Source organism: Lichenostomus cassidix, unplaced genomic scaffold (genome assembly GCF_008360975.1).
Source record: "Lichenostomus cassidix isolate B80296 unplaced genomic scaffold, HeHo_3.0 HiC_scaffold_33, whole genome shotgun sequence".
NCBI classification, from domain to species: Eukaryota; Metazoa; Chordata; class Aves; order Passeriformes; family Meliphagidae; genus Lichenostomus; species Lichenostomus cassidix.
Window position 1 is genome coordinate 3062557 of NW_028147632.1, and position 14084 is coordinate 3076640.

At 42.9% G+C, this 14084-nt stretch overlaps 1 protein-coding gene across 2 annotated transcripts in view; it reads left to right on the forward strand.

Annotated features, from left to right (window-relative positions):
* Positions 1–14084, forward strand: part of VPS52 (VPS52 subunit of GARP complex) — a 100781-nt gene that overhangs the window by 441 nt on the left and 86256 nt on the right. For both annotated transcript variants that reach the window (XM_085047558.1, XM_085047559.1), the window contains exons 3-6: positions 1602–1654; positions 2656–2731; positions 5894–5961; positions 9894–10069. In XM_085047558.1, coding sequence (XP_084903684.1) covers positions 1602–1654; positions 2656–2731; positions 5894–5961; positions 9894–10069 — 373 coding nt within the window. The remainder of the gene's footprint in view (positions 1–1601; positions 1655–2655; positions 2732–5893; positions 5962–9893; positions 10070–14084) is intronic.

A 14084-nucleotide genomic window follows, 5' to 3' on the forward strand; every position in this document is an offset into this window, starting at 1 on the left:
CTTATAGGGTGGTTAATTAGGTAATGCATATTCTGTAACCGCATATTATTATTGGTTATTTGCTTCGACGCCCTAAGTCTGGCTATTTGCCCTATGTATGGATACATACTAACTTTATCCAGTTTTCTATTTTCTAATTGGTTCTTGCACATCCCTATCAGCAGCCTTATCCCAATGTTGCAGGAAGCTGTACTCTAATTTGCTCATTGTGCTCTAATTTGCTAATTGGCGAGAGAGTTGCCATCCGGGCAATAGTGAACAGAGTACGGCTGTTGCTAAGAATCAGCTTGTCTAAGTGTTAGAAAACAGCTTGTTTAAATCTATATGTCCTTTCTCTATTAGCCAACTTTCCGCATTAATTAGGAGGCGGGGCCTGGGTGGGCGTGGTCAGCAGGTAGAATGGGGTGGAGCCTGGGAGGGGCGTGGCCTGCAGGTAAAGGGGTGAATGGGGAGTCCGAGAGGGGCGTGGCCATGACCTTATTTGGATTGCTGTGGGCGTGGCCATTTACCGCATTTGGAATGCTTGTGGGCGTGGCTATAACCTTATTTGGAATGCTTGTGGGCGTGGCCATAACCATATGTGGGTTAGCGGGGCTGGCGGGGGGCGTGGTTATTCGCCTAATTTGGATTGATTGTGGGCGTGGCCATGACCTAATTTGGGTGAGCGGGGCTGGTGGGGGCGTGGCCATATAACTCATTTGGAATACTTGTGGGCGTGGCCATGACCTTATTTGGGTTAGTGAAGTCTGGCGGGGGCGTGGCCATTTACCTTATTTGGGCGTGTCTAGCCTGCTGGGGGCGTGGCCAGGATTTGGAGTCAACTGCTGTCAATGGAGGGGGCGTGGCTTGTGCAGGGGGCGTGGCCTGAGCCGGACGGAACCATTTGGGATGGGGGGGGGATTACGACCCGTTTCCCCCCCAATTTTTCCATATTTTTTCCCTGCATTTACCCCATTTTTCCTGCATTTTCCCCATTTTTTCCTATTTCTCCCCTCATTTTCCCGTATTTTTCCCCTCACTTTTCCTATTTCCTCCTTCCATTTTTCCCCCATTTGTTTCCTAATTTTTTTCCTAATTTTTCCTGCATTTTCCGCATTTTTCCCCCCATTTTCCCCTTTTGTTTCCCCATTTTTCCCAATTCCCCCCAATTTTTTCCTATTCTTCTTACCCATTTTTCCTATTTTTCCCCCATTTTTTCCCATTTTTCCCTCTTTTTCCCCCATTTCCCTATTTTCCCCCATTTTTCCTGTACTTCCCCATTTTTTCCCTATTTTCCCCATTTTTTCCTATTTTCCCATTTTTTTTCCTATTTTTTCCCTGTATTTTTCCCCCCATTTCCCCCTGTTTTTTCTTATTTTTCTCCCCATTTTTTCCCCATTTTCCCCCCATTTTTCCCCATTTTTCCCAATTTTTTCCCCATTTTTCCCCATTTTCCCCATTTTCCTCCTCATTTTTTCCCCTTTTTTCCTTATTTTTCTTCCCATTTTCCCCCTTTTTTCTCTCCTATTTTTTTCTTATTTTTCTCTCCCATTTTTCACCCATTTTTCCCACTTTTTCTCTCCCATTTTTCCCCATTTTTCCCATTTTTCCCCATTTTTCAGTTCACATCCAGGAGAACCTGGAGGACGCTTTGGTGCAGGAAGCTCTGCAGACTGTGAGTGACCAAAAAATGTCCCCAAATGTCCCCAAAACGTCCCTAAATATCCCAAAAAAATCCGAAAATATCCCCAAAATGTTCCCAAATGTCCCCAAAAAGTCCCTAAATGTCCCCAAATGTCCCAAAAATGTCCCCAAATGTCCCCAAATGTAAAAAAATCCCCAAATGTCCTCAAAATGTTCCCAAACGTCCCCAAAAGGTCCTCAAAATGGCCCCAAAAATCCCAAAATGTCCCCAAAATGTCTCCAAATGTCCCCAAATTGTACCCAAAATGTCCCCAAAAATTCCCAAAACATCCAAAAATGTCCCCTAGATGTCCCTGAAAAATCCCCAAAAATCCCAAAAAGTCCCCAAAATGTCCTCAAATATCCCAGAATGTCCCCAAAATGTCCCCAAATGTCCCCAAATATCCAAAAATGTCCCCAAAAGTCCCTGAAAAATCCCCAAAGATCCGAAAATGTCCCCAAAATGTTCCCAAATGTCCCCAAATCGCCTCAAAATGTCCCCAAAATATCAAAAACTGTCCCCAAAAATGTCCCAAATGTCTCCAAAATGTCCCAAATGTCTCCAAATGTCCCCAAAATGTCCCCCAAAAGTCCCAAAAGATCCAAAAATGTCCCCAAAAGTCCCTGAAAAATCCCCAAAAATCCGAAAATGTCCCTAAAATGTTCCCAAATGTCCCCAAATATCCCCAAAATGTCCCCAAATGTCCATGAAAAATCCCAAAAAGACCCAAATGTCCCCAAAATGTCCCCAAAGACTCCCAAAATGTCGTCAAAATATTCCAAAATATCCCAAAAAATCTCAAAATGTCCCAAAATGTCCCCAAAATGTCCCCGAATGTCCCAAAAAAATAAAAAAAAAATCCCCCAAAAATCCCAAAATCTCCCTGAAAAATCCCAAAAAATCCCAAAATGTCCTCAAAATGTCCCTGAAAAATCCCAAAATGTCCCCAAATGTCCCCAAATGTCCCCAAATGTCCCCAAATTCCTTTGCAGGGTGTGGACCTTCGGCAGTACTCCCGGCAGGTGGAGTTGGAGCTGCAGGAGGTGGAGAAAGCATCCATCCAGGATTGTATCCCAAAAGTGTCCCCAAAGTGTCCCCAAGGTGTCCCTGATTGTCCTCGATGTCCCCAGGGTGTCACTGCCACCAAAAATGACCCCAAATCCCCCAAATTTGACCCCAAAACCCCTAAAAATGGATCTAAACCACCCAAAAATGACCCCAAAATCCACAAAATTGACCCCAAAACCCCTAAAAATGGATCTAAAGCACCTAAAAATGACCTCAAACCCCCCAAAATTGTCCCCAAAGTGTCCCCAGGTGTCCCCAAAGTGTCCCCAAGGTGTCCCCGATTGTCCTCGATATCCCCAGGGTGTCATTGCCACCAAATCCCCCAAAATTGACCCCAAAACCCCTGAAAATGGATCTAAACTAGCCAAAAATGACCTCAAATCCCCCAAAATTGTCCCCAGATTGTCCCCAAAGTGTCCCCAGGGTGTCCCCAGGGTGTCCTCAGGGTGTCACTGCTGCAAAAAATGACCCCAAAACCCACAGAATTGACCCCAAAACCCCTAAAAATTGATTTAAAACACCTGAAAATGACCTCAAAACCCCCAAAATTGTCTCTAAAGTGTCCCCAGGTTGTCCCCAGGGTGTCACTGCCACCAAAATTGACCCCAAAACCCCTAAAATACGATCTAAACCACCCAAAAATGACCTCAAATCCCCCAAAATTGTCCCCAAAGTGCCCCCAAAGTGTCCCCAAAATGTCCCCAGGGTGTCACTGCCACCAAAAATGACCTCAAAATCCCCCAAAATTTACCCCAAAACCCCTAAAAATTGACCCAAAGCACCCAAAAATGACCCCAAATCCCCCAAAATTGTCCCCAAAGTGTCCCCAACGTGTCCTCAAAGTGTCCCCAAGTGTCCCCAGGGTGTCACTGCCGCCAAAAAATGACCCCAAAACCCACAGAATTGACCCCAAAACCCCTAAAAATTGAGCTAAAGCACCCAAAAATGACCTCAAATCCCCCAAATTTGACCCCAAAACCCCTAAAAATGGATCTAAACTAGCCAAAAAATGACCTCAAATCCCCCAAAATTGTCCCCAAAGTGTCCCCAAAGTGTCCCCAAGGTGTCTCTGATTGTCCTTGATGTCCCCAGGGTGTCATTGCCACCAAAATGACCCCAAAATTGACCCTAAAACCCCTAAAAATTGACCCAAATCCCCCAAAAATGACCTCAAATCCCCCAAAATTGTCCCCAAAGTGTCCCCAAAGTGTCCCCAAAGTGTCCCCAAAGTGTCCCCAGGGTGTCACTGCCACCAAAAATGACCCCAAAACCCACAGAATTGACCCCAAAACCCCTAAAAATTGATTTGAAACACCTGAAAATTACCTCAAATCCCCCAAAATTGTCTCTAAAGTGTCCCCAGGTTGTCCCCTGGATGTCCCCAGGGTGTCACTGCCACCAAAAATGACCCCAAATCCCCCGAAATTGACCCCAAAACCCCTAAAAATGGATCTAAAGCACCCAAAAATGACCTCAAATCCCCCAAAATTGTCTCCAAAGTGTCCCCAAGGTGTCCCCAATTGTCCCCAAGTGTCCCCAGGGTGTCACTGCCACCAAAAGTGCCTCAAAAGTCCCACAAAATTGACCCCAAAACCCCTAAAAATGGATCTAAAGCACCCAAAAATGACCTCAAAACCCCCAAAATTGTCCCCAAAGTGTCCCCAAAGTGTCCCCAAATTGTCCCCAATTGTCCTTGATGTCCCCAGGGTGTCATTGCCACCAAAATGACCCCAAAACCCCTAAAAATTGACCCAAAGCACCCAAAAATGACCTCAAAACCCACAAAAACAATCCTCAAAGAGTCCCTGGTGTCCCCAAATGTCCCCAAGTGTCCCCAAGGTGTCCCCAAAGCACTAAAAATGCTCCCAAAAGCCTCCAAAATCCCTTAAAAATGTCCCAAAATCCCTTTAAAATGTCCCAAAATGTCCCCAAAGTGTCCCCAAAATGTCCCCAAGGTGCCCTTGATGTCCCAAAGTGTCCCCAAGGTGTCTTCAAGGCACTAAAAATGCCCCAAAATCCTCAAAAAATGTCCCCAAAATCCCCCCAAAATGGCCCCAAATGGCCCAAAATCCCTCCAAAAAATGTCCCCAAATGTCCCCAAAGTGTCCCCTGAATGTCCCTGAGGTCCCCAAGCTGTTCCTGATGTCCCTCAGTGTCCCCAAAGTGTCCCCAGGGTGCTAAAAATGCCCCCGAAAGCCTCCAAAATCCCTTAAAAATGTCCCAAAATCCCTTTAAAATGTCCCAAAATCCCTTAAAAATGTCCCAAAATGCTCCAAAATGTCCCCAAAGTGTCCCCAAGTGTCCCCAAGGTGTCTCCAAGGCACTAAAAATGCCCCCAGAAGCCTCCAAAATCCCTTTAATAAGTCCCAAAATCCCTGTAAAATGTCCCAAAATTCCCCAAAAATGTCCCAAAATCCCCAAAAACAATCCTCAAAGTGTCCCTGATTGTCCCCAAACATCCCCCAAGTGTCCCCAAGTGTCCCCAAGGTGTCCCCAGGGTGCTAAAAATGCCCCCAAAAGCCTCCAAAATCCCTTAAAAATGTCCCAAAATCCCTTTAAAATGCTCCAAAATGTCCCCAAAGTGTCCCCAAAATGTCCCCAAGGTGCCCTTGATGTCCCAAAGTGTCCCCAAGGTGTCTTCAAGGCACTAAAAATGCCCAAAAATCCCCCCAAAAATGGCCCCAAAATCCCCTAACAATGGCCCTAAATGCCCCAAATGCCCAAAGTGACCCAAAATGTCCCCAAAGTGTCCCCAAGTGTCCCCAAGGTGTCCCCAAAGCACTAAAAATGCCCCCAGAAGCCTCCAAAATCCCTTAAAAATGTCCCAAAATCCCTTAAAAATGTCCCAAAATCCCTTTAAAATGTCCCAAAATTCCCCAAAAATGCCCCAAAATCCCTTAAAAATGCCCAAAAATCCCCAAAAACAATCCCCAAAGTGTCCCCAAGGTGTCCCTAATGTCCCCAAGTGTCCCCAAGTGTCCCCAAGGTGTTTTCAAGGCACTAAAAATGCCCCGAGAAGCCTCCAAAATCCCTTAAAAATGCCTCAAAATCCCTTAAAAATGCCCCAAAATTCCCCAAAAATGTCCCCAAAATGTCCCCAAAGTGTCCCCAAAGTGTCCCCAAGTGTCCCCAAGTGTCCCCAAGGTGTCCTTGACTGGTCAGACATCCGGGAGAGTGAGAACATTGCTGAGCTGCACAACCAGATCACTGCTTGTGACGCAATTCTGGAGGTGAGAAATTGGGGAAAAATGGGGAAAAATGGGGAAATTAATGGGGGAAATGGAAAAATGGGGGAAAATGGGAAAAATTGGCAGAAAATGGGCAAAAATTGATCAAAAAAAAGGCAAAAAATGGGCTAAAATTGGCAAAAAATGGGGAAAATGGGGAAAAAATGGAGAAAAATGGATCCAAAAATGGGGAAAAAATGAGCAAAAATGGGGGAAAATGGGGAAAATGGGGGAGAAATGGGGAAAATAATGGGGGAAAAACAGGGAAATTGGGGAGATTGGCGAAAAATGGGGGAAATGGGGAAAAATGGATCAAAAAATGGGCAAAAAATGGGGAAAAATGGATCCAAAAATGGGTGGAAATGGGGAAAATGGGGGGAAATGGATCAAAAAATGGGCAAAAATGTGCAAAAAACGGGGAAAAATGAATCCAAAAATGGGGAAAATGGGGGAAATGGGGGAAAAAATAGGAAAAATGGGGAAAAATGGATCCAAAAATGTGGGGAAAATGGGCAAATGGGGAAAATGGGGGAAATGGGGAAAATGGGGGAAAAGTGGGGGAAAAATGGATCCAAAAATGGGGGAAATGGGGAAAAAAATGGGAAAATTGGGAAAATTGGGGAAAATGGGGGAAATGGGGAAATTGGGAAAAATGGGGAAAATTGGTAAAAAATGGGGAAAGATGGGGAAAATGGATCCAAAAATGGGCAAAAATGTGCAAAAAATGGTCAAAAATGAATCCAAAAATGGGGAAAATAGAGAAAATGGGGGAAAATGGGGAAATGGGGAAATTGGGAAAAATGGGGGAAAATGGGGGAAAAATGGGCAAAAAGGGCAAAAAAAGGGGAAAAATGGGGGAAAATGGGGAAAATATTGGAGGGAAATGGGGAAATTCGGGAAAATGGGAAAATGGGGAAAAATGATTCCAAAAATGGGGAAGAATGGGGAAAAATGGGAAAAATGGGGAAATTGGGAAAATTGGGGAGAAATGGGGAAATTGGGGGAAAATGGGAAAAATGGATCCAAAAAGGGGGAAAAAAGGGGAAAAATAATGGGAAAATGGATCCAAAATGGGTAAAAAATGGACTCAAAATGAACCTAAATGGCCCCAAAATGGCCCAAAATCCCCTGAAAAAAGCCCCAGATTGCCCCAGATTGTCCCCAAATTGTCCCCAAATGTCCACAAAGTGTCCCCAAGTGTCCCCAACTGCCTCAATCCCCCTAGAAATGCTCCCCAAATCCCCTAAAAATGCACCAAAATCCCTGGGAAAAAGCCCAAAATTGTCCCAAAATCTCCTGAAATGATCCCAAATTGACCCCAAATGTCCTCAAACTGTCCCAAATTGTCCCAAAACCCCTAAGAATGCCACAAAATACCCTCAAAACATCCCTAAATCCATCAGAAAACCCCCAGAAAAAAGCCGTAAATTGCCCAAAAATCCCTTAAAATTGCCCCAAATCATCCCAAATTTTCCCAAAATCCCAAAATTTTGTTCCCAGAGGATGGAGGAGCTGCTGGGCTTGTTGCAGAGCTCGCTGAGATCAGAGCTTTGCAGGAACCTCTGAGCACAAATTCCCTAAAAAACACTGCAAAATGCCCTAAAAATGCCCCAAAATCACCCCAAAAAAGCCCCAAAATCACCCCAAATTGTCCCAAATCACCTCAAATTGTCCCAAATCAGCTCAAATTGTCTCTAAACGTCCTCAAAGTGTCCCAAAATGGGACTGACTGCCCCAAAAACCCCCAAAAACCACCACAATTCCCCAAAAATTGCCATAAAATTCCCCAAAAACCCCATAAAATCCCTGGAAAAATGCCGTAAATTGTCCCAAATTGTCCCAAAATCATCCCAAAATCCCCTAAAATTGTCTCAAAATCTCCTCAAACCATCCAAAAATGTCCCAAGTATCCCAAAGTGTCCCCAAACAGCCCAAAATGCCCTTAAATCCCTTAAAAAACACCATAAAATCACCTAAAAAAGCCCCAAAATCCCCGAAAAAAGCCCTAAAATCACCATAAAAAATCCCAAATTTTCCCAAATTTTCCCAAAATCTCTGGAATTTTCCCCAGATTTGTCCCCAGATGTTCCAAAACTGTCCCAAATGTTTCCAAAGTGTCCAAAATTGTCCCAAAACCCCTAAAAATGCCACAAAATCCCCAAAAAACCACCATAAAATCCCCCAAAAATGCCTGAAAATCCCCGAAAAAAGCCCTAAAATCCCCGTAAAATATCCCAAATTTTCCCAAAATCGCTGGAATTTGCCCCAAATTTCCTGCAGAGGATGGAGGAGCTGCTGGGCTTGTTCCAGAGCTCACTGAGCTCAGAGCTCTGCAGGAACCTCTGAGCACAAAATGACCCCAAAATGACCCAAAATGATCCCAAAATGACCCAAAATCCCAAGGAAAAAACCCCAAATTCTCCCAAAATCCCCTAAAATTATCTGAAATTGTCCCAAAATCTCCTAAATACCCCAAGTGTCCCCAATAATCCCCTAAAATGCTCCAAAATCCCCCCCAAAACACCATAAAATCCCCCAAAAAACACCATAAAATCCCCCAAAAATGCCCGAAAATCCCCCAAAAAAGCCTTAAAATCCCATAAAAAAATCCCAAATTTTCCCAAAATCCCCAAAAATGACCCCAAATTTCTCTCCCCAGCGGATGGAGGAGCTGCTGGGCTCGTTCCAGAGCTCGCTGAGCTCAGAGCTCTGCAGGAACCTCTGAGCACAAAATGACCCCAAAATGACCAAAAATGATCCCAAAATGGCACGAAAATGACCCAAAATGACCCAAAATGACCCAAAATGACTTCAAAATGACCATAAATTGTCCCAAATTGTCCCAAATCTTCTGGAATTGTCCCTAAATGTCCCCAGATGTCCCAAACTGTCCCTGAAATGTCCCCAAAGTGTCCCCAAACTCCCCAAAATGCCACAAAATCCCCTAAAAATGCCATTAAATCCCTCAAAAAACGCCCGAAAATCCCTGAAAAAAACTGTCAATCATCCCAAAATTCTCCCAAAATCTCCTAAAATGATCCTAAATTGTCCCTGAGGTATCTTAGTGTCCCCAAAATGTCCCCAAACTGCCCAAAAATGCCCTTAAGGCCCTTAAAAAACATGATAAAATCCCCAAAAAACACCATAAAATCCCCCAAAAAAGCCGTAAATCACCCAAAATCATCCCAAATTTTCCCAAATTCACTGGAATTTTCCCCAAATTTGTCCCCAGATGTTCTAAAACTGCCCCAAATGTTTCCAAAGTGTCCAAAATTGTCCCAAAACCCCTAAAAATGCCACAAAATCCCCCAAAACCACCATAAAATCCCCCAAAAATGCCCAAAAATCCCCCCAAAAAGCCCTAAAATCGCCATAAAAAATCCCAAATTTTCCCAAAATCCCCAAAAATGACCCCAAATTTCTCTCCCCAGCGGATGGAGGAGCTGCTGGGCTCGTTCCAGAGCTCGCTGAGCTCAGAGCTCTGCAGGAACCTCTGAGCACAAAATGACCCCAAAATGACCCAAAATGATCCCAAATGATCCCAAAATGACTTCAAAATGACCATAAATTGTCCCAAATCTTCTGGAATTGTCCCTAAATGTCCCCAAATGTCTCCAAAGTGTCCCCAAACTCCCTAGAACTGCCGAAAAACGCCACAAAATCCCTTTAAAAAAGCCCCAAAATCCTTTAAAAAATGCCCCCAAATCCCCAGGAAAAACCCATAAATTGTCCCAAAATCCCCTAAAATTGTCCCTAAATGTCCCGAAAGATATCCTGGTGTCCCCAAAATGTCCCCAAATTCCCCAAAACCTCCTAAAAACACCCTTAAATCTCTTTAAAAACACCATAAAATCCCCAAAAAACGCCACAAAATCCCCGTAAAAAATCCCAAATTTTCCCAAAATCGCTGGAATTTGCCCCAATTCTGTCCCCAGCGGATGGAGGAGATGCTGGGCTCGTTCCAGAGCTCGCTGAGCTCGCTGAGCTGGGAGATCAGAGCTCTGCAGGATCAATCCGTGGCGATGAACTTGCGGCTCAGGAATCGCCGGGAGATCAGAGAGAGGCTGGGGGAGCTGCTGGACGAGCTGGTGGTGCCTCCTGACATGATCAGGTGGGGAGAAAAATGGGGAAAAAATGGGATAAAAAATGGGGAAAATGAGAAAAATTGGGAAAAAACGGCAAAAAAATTGGATTTCGGGGAGAAAAATGGCAAAAAATGGGATTTTTGGGGGAAGAAATGGGAAAAAAATTGGATTTTGTGGTGAAAAACTGCAAAAAATTGGGATGAAATGGGAGTTCAGAACAAGAAAAAAGAGGTTTGGGAGAAAAAATGGCCAAAAAGTTGGATTAATTGGGATTTGGGATGTCAGAAATTCATGAGAAACTCAGGGAGCTGCTGGGTGAGCTGGTGGTGCCTCCTGACATGATCAGGTGGGGGGAAAAATGGGGAAAAATGGGGTAAAAAATGGGGAAAATGAGAAAAATTGGGAAAAAACGGCAAAAAAATTGGATTTTGGGGAGAAAAACGGCAAAAAATGGGATTTTGGGGGCAAAAAACGGCAAAAAAAAGGGAATTTTGGGGGAAGAAATGGGAAAAAAATAGGATTTGGGGAGAAGAAATGGTGAAAAAATTGGTAAAAATGGGAGTTCAGAAGAAAAGAAATGGGAGTTGGGGAGAAAAAATGGGATTTGGGGAGAAAAAAGGTAAAAAAAAGGGATAAAGTGGGATTTGGGATGTCTGAAATTGGGGAGAAGCTCAGGGAGCTGCTGGGTGAGCTGGTGGTGCTTCCTGACATGATCAGGTGGGACAGAAAATGGGGAAAAACAGGAGAAAAAAGGGAAAAAATTGGATATTGGGGGGAAAAAACGGGAGAAAAATCGGATTTTGAGGCAAAAAACGGCAAAAAAATGGGATTTTTGGGGGAAAAAAGGACAAAAAAATGGGATTTTGAGAGAGAAAATGGCAATAAATGGGATTTTGGGGGAAAAATGGAAAGAAAATTGGATTTTGGGGGAAAAAACTGCAAAAAAATGGGATTTTAGGGGAATAAACGGCAAAAAAGTTGGATTTTGGGAGAGAAAATGGAAAAAAAATTGGATTTCAGGAGAAGAAAGTGTGAAGAAATGGGATAGAATGAGAGTTCAGAACAAAAAAAGGAATTGGGGAGAAAAAAATGTGAAAAAACTGCAAAAAGCTGCAAAAAAAAGAGATTTGGGGACATAAAAATGGGATAAAATGGGATTTGGGATGTCAGAGATCTGAGAGAAACTGGGGGAGCTGCTGGGTGAGCTGGTGGTGCCTCTGGAGATGATCAGGTGGGACAGAAAATGGGGAAAAATGGGAAAGAATGGGAATTTGGGAGAAAAAAATCAGATTTTAGGAGAAAAAACGGGAAAAAATTTGGAGTTTGTGTCAAAAAACTGTGAAGAAATTGGATTTTGGGGCAAAAAAATGACCAAAAAAAGGGATTTCGGGGCAAAAAACTGGAGAGAAATGGGATTTTGAGAGAGGAAACAGTGAAAAAATTGGATTTTGGGGGAAAAAACGGCAAAAAATGGGATTTTGGGGCAAAAAACTGGAGAAAAATTGGATTTTGGGGGAAAAAACGGCAAAAACATTGGATTTTGGGAGAGAAAATGGCAAAAAATGGGATTTTGGGGGAAAAAATGGCAAAAAAAAGGGATTTTGGGGGAAGAAATGGGGGAAAAATGGCAAAAAATTGGATTTTAGGAGAAAAAACGGCAAGAAAAGGGGATGAAATGGGAACTCAGGACAAGAAAAAAAGGATTTGGGGAAAAAATAAGGCAAAAAAAAGGATAAAGTGGGATTTGGGATGTTTGAGATCAGGGAGAAACTGGGAGAGCTGCTGGACGAGCTGGTGGTGCTTCCTGACATGATCAGGTGGGAGAAAAATGGGGAAAAATGGGATAAAAAATGGGGAAAATGAGAAAAATTGGGAAAAAAACGGCAAAAAAATTGGATTTCGGGGAGAAAAATGGCAAAAAATGGGATTTTTGGGGGAAAAAAACAGCAAAAAAATGGGATTTTGAGAGGGGAAATGGTGAAAAAATTGGATTTTGGGGGAAAAACGGCAAAAAGATGGGATATTGGGGCAAAAAACAGCAAAAAAATTGGATTTTTGGGGAAAAAAAGGCAAAAAAAGGGATTTTTGGGGGAAAAAATGGCAAAAAAAAGGGATTTTTGGGGGAAGAAATGGGAAAAAAGTGGATTTTGGGGTGAAAAACTGCAAAAAATGGGAGAAAATGGGAATTCAGAACAGGAAAAATGAGAGTTGGGGGTAAAAATCTGCAAAAAAAAAAAAAAAAGGGATTTTGGGACAAGAAACTGCAAAAAAAAAAAAAGGATTTTCGGGAGAAAAAAGTGCAAAAAAATAGGGATAAAGTGGGATTTGAGGACAAAAAAGGGGATTTGAGAATAAAACTCTGGGAATTCATGGATTTTGATGCATTTTCGCTGTTTTTTGATGTATTTCTCCCCTTTTTTCATGAATTTTTTCTAGTTTTGACAGATTTTTCCAGGTTTTTTCATGGATTTTCACTGTTTTTTCTTGCATTTCCCTCATTTCTTCACCGATTTTCACCATTTTTTCAATGTTTTTTCCCGTTTTTTCACCCATTTCTCCCATTTTTTCCCCTTCCCAGTGTGATCCTGAAATTGCTGGAGCAGCTCTGGGATCAGACAAGAATTTGGAGCTCCAAAACCCTGGAAATTCTCAGCTTTTCCCCATTTTTTCACCCATTTTCCCCACCTTTGACAGTTTTTCGCCATTTTTTCACCCATATTCTCCATTTTTCCCCATTTTTTTCACAGATTCTCCCATTTTTTCCCATTTTCCCAGTGTGATCCTGGAATTCCTGGAGCACCTATGGGATTTGGAGCCCAAAAACCCTGAAAATTCCCATTTTTTCACCAATTTTCCCTGGTTTTGGACATATTTTCTCCATTTTTTCACCGTTTTTTCGCCATTTTTTCACCATTTTCCCCATTTTTTCACCATTTTTCCCCATTTTCCCATTTCCCAGTGTGATCCTGGAGTCTCTGGTGACTTTTCCTCGAGCAGACAGGAATTTGGAACTCCAAAATCCTGGAAATTCCCTTTTTTCCACTGATTTTCTCCATTTTTTCACCAAATTTCCTCATTTTTTCACCAATTTTCTCCATTTCTTCACCGATTTTCCCCATTTTTCCACATATTTTCCCATTTTTTCCACTTCCTATCATGATCTTGGAATTCCTGGAGCAGCTCTGGGATCAGACAGGAATTTGGAGCTCCAAAACCCTGGAAGTTCTCAGATTTTCCCCATTTTTTGACATATTTTTGCCATTTTTCCACCAATTTTCTCCATTTCTTCATCGATTTTCTCTGTTTTTTCCCGTTTTTTCACCGTTTCCTCCCATTTTCCCCTTTTCCCAGCCTGATCCTGGAGTCTCTGGTCACTGTTCCTGGAGCAGACAGGAATTTGGAGCTCCAAAACCCTGGAAATTCCCATTTTTCCACCGATTTTCTCCATTTTTTGACGTATTTTCCCCATTTTTTGATGTATTTTCACCGTTTTTTCACCGATTTTCATCATTTCTTCACCATTTTCTCACAGATTTTCCCAATTTTCCCCTTTCCCAGTGTGATCCTGGAGTCCCCAGTGACCTCCCCAGAGTTCCTGGAGCAGCTGCAGCAATTTGGAGCTCCAAAACCCTGAAAATTCATGGATTTTTCTCATTTTTTCACCAATTTTCCCCATTTTTTCACCAATTTTCGCCATTTTTTCACCAATTCTCCCATTTTTTTCCCATTTTTTCCCCATTTCCCAGTGTCATCCTGGAATTCCTGGAGCCGCTGCAAGACCTGACAGCAATTTGGAGCTCCAAAACCCTGAAAATTCATGGATTTTTCTCATTTTTTCACCAATTTTCGCCATTTTTTCACCGATTTTCACCATTTTTTCACCGTTTTTTCCCATTTTTTCACCATTTTTTCCCATTTTTCCCCTTTCCCAGTGTGATCCTGGAGTCCCCAGTGACCTCCCTGGAATTCCTGGCTCAGCTGCAGGAGCTCAACAGGATTTGAACTCCCAAAACCATGAAAATTAACAGATTTTCCTCATTT